The 5,858-nt window shown below is 31.7% G+C and overlaps 1 protein-coding gene across 1 annotated transcript in view; it reads right to left on the bottom strand.

Moving 5' to 3' along the window:
- Positions 1-2,611: 2,611 nt before the first annotated feature.
- LOC131929376 (sodium- and chloride-dependent glycine transporter 1) overlaps positions 2,612-5,858 on the bottom strand; it is a 14,585-nt gene continuing 11,338 nt past the window's right edge. The window contains exons 12-13 of the mRNA XM_059285530.1: positions 5,581-5,742; positions 2,612-4,357 (exon numbers count right to left, since the gene is read on the bottom strand). Of these exons, the coding sequence (XP_059141513.1) occupies positions 4,076-4,357; positions 5,581-5,742 (444 nt within the window). The 3' untranslated portion in view covers positions 2,612-4,075. The remainder of the gene's footprint in view (positions 4,358-5,580; positions 5,743-5,858) is intronic.

The raw sequence follows: 5,858 nt of genomic DNA, 5'->3' as shown, positions 1-5,858 counted from the left end.
CTCCTCTTTGGTTTTATTGTGGGCTAGATACAGGTGGGGGCAGCCATCATGAGGGTTGAACGTCAGTATTAATGTGTCTGATTACTTCCCTGCTGGATTATAAGGGTCTTAAATTGTATAACATGCTACCCAGATTGGTTATTACCCATGGATTATATTAGCCGTTGTAGTGTGGGTTTTGTAGGAGTTAAGTGGTCTCACGTTTGCTACAGTACATAACCTATAATATATTACTGCATTTGATCAGCTTCGTCTACTTAAACTCTAAACGCAAACGGTATTACTAACAGTATTTTTATTTAGAAATTTTGTCCACATATTTATATTATCCACGAAACTGTCAATAACAGTATAAGGATCTTCAATTCCTAAGAGTTCAAGTTTTTTAACGTATTTTTCCTTTTCCACGGGTGCGGTTCTTTACATACGGTGAACACGTCCAGCGCTGGTGAACACGTCCAGCGCTGGCGAACAGCTGATTGTGTTTACGTCTGATGTACACCACTGTGGCGGCGGGCGTAGGTATCACGTGATTTAGGTCACGTGTTTGCAAGGACTCTATTCAGTTCTTTGTAAAAACACATGTCATTCCTTGCTAGACAAACAGGTGTCAGGGTGATAGGGCAGCCGATAAGGGCCCCAAGATTTCCGCTTACATTTCATAACCTTTTCTTTCATTTTGAAATAAAGTCATATGTATAAAATGTTTCCTTTTTACTTTCTCGTATATACGAAGTATAGAGAAAGTCTTGTAATCGTGCAAAAAAAAAAATCATCGAGATTTTTACAAATCTCGACGTTTTACACCTCACTGATACGGAAAAACATAAGTTTGCAATCTTGTCCTTATGTCTGTGTGTCTGTGTGTGTGTAAACATGATAACTTGAGTACCGTTACAGCTAGGTTGATGAAATTTCATATATAAGTATTTTATCAAAATCGTAGAGCCCTATCAACTTTTAAGCGTTTTCCGATAACCGGAAGTGGTACTTTTTTCACTTTGAATTTTTCAAAAGCCTATAACTTGAGTACTATTTCAGATAGATAAATGAAATTTCACAAGTAAGTAAAAGATCTAATCCTCTACCTTCTATCAAATTTTGAGTAATTTCTGTTGACCGTAAGTAGTAATTTACGCTATTTCCGATTTCTCAAAAAACGCTTGTAAATTTATAAAGTACTAATAATTTTCCGCACTATTATGCACATTTTGTTTTGGCGTTTGCTTGGTGCGCAATTCTTTTTTCTATGAGATTCTATTCTATTTTAAAAAGTGTAAGTATTTAAAATGGATTAAAAATCATAACTATATCCCCTGTTGTTTTATATAAGAATATTCGAGAAAGTTTAGGGGAGATCACTCCTCGGTTTATTTAAAAAAGGCGCCCACCTTTGTTATTGTCTCCACTTCATGATTGGGCCCTTTTTACTTACAAAATTAAAAGAGATCAAACAACAGGCTTTTTAATATAAATGCTAACTAGAACGCAGACGAGGCTCCACCCAATAGCATTCACACCAGTGTAGAATTAAATATTTCATGTTTCTCTTACCACTAAACGTAGTTAACAAACAAAAGAAAATAATTAAGGCATTATTGCGTTTATTAAATGCATCATATAAATACACATTTCTCAGCTGCAAATAAATATTACATTAAATACTATAACATTAACTTACACAATATAAATATTACAATAACACCTAGAGAGTTATCTCTTTCAACATTTTTAACCTGTTAACACCCAATGTAATAAGGAATAGTTTAAGGTTAAAAGTAAAATACTTAAAATATCATAGCCGCAGAGTTACGTGTCCTAAAAGAGCTTGAATCCTTAAAAACAACTTTTACTTTAAAATAAGCCATACCTTCTTGTTCTTCCTTCTAGTGTTGGAAGGGATTTCCTCCAACACAACTAAGTATACGTGTCAACTGGTTATGCGCCATTGAGGCCATTGACTCCGATTTCAGCCTGCTTTTCTTTTTGTATTAGCCATACCTAATTCGAGATTCTTTGACAAAGCTACCCTTCAAAAACTTTTATAATAATGTCGCATAACTTAACTTTCAATAAGATTTCTATAATTTGAGCACTACTTTCTATCGAAAATATTTTCTAAATCATTGATCAATTTAAAATACCACACAAATCATGGGTCACTTAGAATTTCCCCAGCCTAAGCACTTAACAGAAATCCACATTGGACATTTTAAAAAGGGCAGTTAAACATGTACTCCTATTTTTAATATTGTCGATGAAGCTCAGCACAAAATAACAAATCATTTGGAAATCTTAATCCATATAGAGACATCTGTCATGTAAGGAACTTTGGATTTTAAAATTTGAAAAATTGTTAAAATATTTTTATAACATTATCAACAATCTAAAAAATTATATCCATCAATACATCTAGACTTTTTGATGTTTGCACCAATGTAGACATTTTAAATGTCTTTACAAATACTAGTAGTATGAGATTGAGACCTCACGCTCAAAATGAAAAAATATAATGTGGGTATAAATGTTCAAATGAGAATTATATATATATATATATATATATATATATATATATATATATATATATATATATATATATATATATATAAATATTTAGGCCTATTTGTTTATTTTTTATAAATCCATTCTTTTTTCCTAATAGACTTGTCTGTCAGGTTTTATTTTGGACTTTACTAAAGATTGGATGTATTTGATGTTTTTAATATTTTCGGTTACTAAATAAAAATCTAGAAAAAAAGCAAAAACAATTTGGTTTTCATGTGTAATTGCGACATAAACAATGGCATCCTGCTATTCAATAGGCTACCATAAATTTTATTGTACACATTGTAAATATATCCTGAAGATTAAAGAACCAAAACTTTACAAGTACAGAAATTCAACTATTAATATCTAAACATGGACTAGTAATCGGGAATCATCATATGATTATCATACAATTACTATGTACATATAATGCCATGTGTATAATGCAATAAAATAAATTAATTTTTTGGCAGGATTTTGAAAGCACTTATTTTTTATACATTTCAAAATAAGCCTTGTTAAAGCAACATTTAGCAGAGACAATGATGGGGACCTAGCCACTAGTCAAATACAAATGAAATGGACAACATCTAACATATAGCCTACATTTAACAAAGTCACATACTGGGATTTAAATTTTGACACATGAAACAATTTAATGGTTAGCACATTACATGAGTTTTCAATAAAGCATAAAGCTGTAAATGAGCTTTATAGAAAAATGTGAAGTTAATGAACAGGATAATAAAACTTTGTCAAAAATTTAAGCTTAGAAACTAACTTGAAAAAGATTCCAAGAATAAATTTATAATTGTAGGTTTTGAGTAGACTCAAGTGTATTGAAAGTTTTTTCCATTTACACTTTATCATAAATTGTCACATTTGAAAACAAATTTCCAAAAATTTTATTGATTGCAAGTTACAAAAGCATGACTGATGTTAAAAGTAGTTTCCCTTAGATACTTTATTTCAAACAGTGGTTTTTAGATAACAGTGAAGATCTTTCAACGATTTTGAAAATGTCAAATATAATTAATACTCTAAACTCATTACATTTTCCTAAAATTATAAAGGTCTCATAAGATAGGACTTAATAGACAATATTATTATTTTCATAATACTGAACTGTATGGACAATTAACTGTAATGCACAAAAACACCATCAACACTTCACTTTTTGTGTGTATATCACACACTATATATAAATGTATTATTAACTTTTGAACTATCAATTATCCAATATGTTAAATCCTTAGAACATACTAACTTGTTTTACAGATATAAACTGTCTTTAAAAATCCTATTATTTTTACAATATTAAGACAGCACAATTGTAACAAGTGCTGTACTTTATAAATTATGAAAGGAAAAAAAAAAGTTTATTAAAATGTATGAGCCACTAAAATATAATTTATAAAACAAAGCTCCGAAAATAATGTTTAGTTTAAATAATATCCGCTCAACAATGGTTTGGAAGATAAAATTAAAAAATGAAGTGAATAAGGAATGTACCAAAAAACTTCATTTACTAGCTCTCCTGGTTCATGCTACTGACTGTGGAGCTCCTATGCAAAAAAGATCCGGCTTCAGTCGACTGGGTCATGATTGTGTTGATGGTGGATGAACTGGATGCCAGCAGCTTGACAAACTGCCCCAGGTGTACCTGGCTCCGGTCATTGTGGTTACCTAGATAATTCTGCAAGGTGGCAATATTTTTCTGGCTCTGGATCTCGGCGGAGTAGTTTTCTGTTCTGTTGTCAGCCAATGCTGGGCCCCACTGAGGTAGTGGTTTACTGTGCATTTTCAGCAGCTTAAAAAACAATAAATAAATTGTTTCTTAGATTTCAAAAAAAACCTTTTTATTTTATCTTGATGTTTCAACAATAACTTTTTCTATTTAACCCATTCCGATTTTGTACTTTTCCATTTCACTTCTCTCATGTCCATTACGTACAGTTGCATTCTCTATTAGGTTCCATAATGTGTATCTGTATGTTTCAACAATAACCTTTTCTATTTAACCCTTTAGAGTCCAGATTTTGTACTTTTCCATTTCACTTCTCTCATGTCCATTACGTACAGTTGCATTCTCTATTAGGTTCCATAATGTGTATCTGTATGTTTCAACAATAACCTTTTCTATTTAACCCTTTAGATTCCAGATTTTGTACTTTTCCATTTCACTTCTCTCATGTCCATTACGTACAAAATTTTCATCAAACAAGGGACCATTTATATAATAAACATAAAAAAACTTTGCTGATGTATTTATTGACAGTACAGCTTTGTCAGGTCAGTGCTTAGGCCAGCTAGGATAGGATGATGTGGGTGTAACATTTACATAAGAAATTGTTTTGTTTTTTCCTATCGTAACTTCAATTTGAATCAGGAAAGTCTGATCAACTTCATAGAACTACTTTAATTAAGGTCAAACTATATATAACCTGTGTTGGACTGAGAGGCTACACACTACACAGCAAGTCCTGACTGACATAGACTCTAGATGCAGCCCACAATATCACATTAGTAAGTTTAATATACCTAGTTGTTATTACTTTATTGTAACATTGGACAGGATTTCCTCTAACACAATTAAGTATTATCAACTTATGTGACAAACAGGCTTTTTACAAATTTCAGCCTGCTTTTCTTTCTGGATTTTCTTCCATTGCCTTCGTCCACCCAAAAACAAACTACAAGGCAATAGTTGTTTGATTTGAGTTTTCTGTCCAAAATGGGTTGCTGTCCTCAATTATCGAGCTTCAAAGTTTAGGGGTTCAAACTCGTGACTTTTTGGTTTAGTAATTACTTGATTTATTTCAATAGTTTAGGAGACCAAATAAAGGTAGAGCATCCTTGACTACAGCAAGACTATGTGGTAAAGATATCTGGAATCTTTACGTTACTAGTGAAAAAATTTTCTCACACAAATTTTTCTCATAAAAAAAAAATAACATAACATCCAAAAGACTTATTGAAAGTTTGCTAAGAACATGATTTAAAAAGTGAATCTAAAAATGAAGACTAAATTACCTCCAATCCCCCATTTTTGCAGTAGTAGTACAAGAACCAAGCAGCAATGGCCGAAAGAGGGAAGGCACAGATCAACCAACCAAGTGACTGTGCCCAGGCAGGGTAGAGTTGGCCATTGTAGCTTGGCTCCGTGTAGAATATGATGTTCACTAGTATCGTCAACTGTGAATGTAAAACACATGATTCATATAACGATAAACTGATCAAGTTTCTACATTAAATGTATACAATCGTATATACGAGCTGTAATGAATTTTATTATTAAATATTAAAATTTG

Source organism: Physella acuta, unplaced genomic scaffold, assembly GCF_028476545.2.
Source record: "Physella acuta isolate Inbredline_101_S28 unplaced genomic scaffold, ASM2847654v3 ptg001622l, whole genome shotgun sequence".
Classification (NCBI taxonomy): domain Eukaryota; kingdom Metazoa; phylum Mollusca; class Gastropoda; family Physidae; genus Physella; species Physella acuta.
Note: the sequence above shows the minus strand (reverse complement) of the source record. Positions and strands in the feature narration are given on the sequence as shown.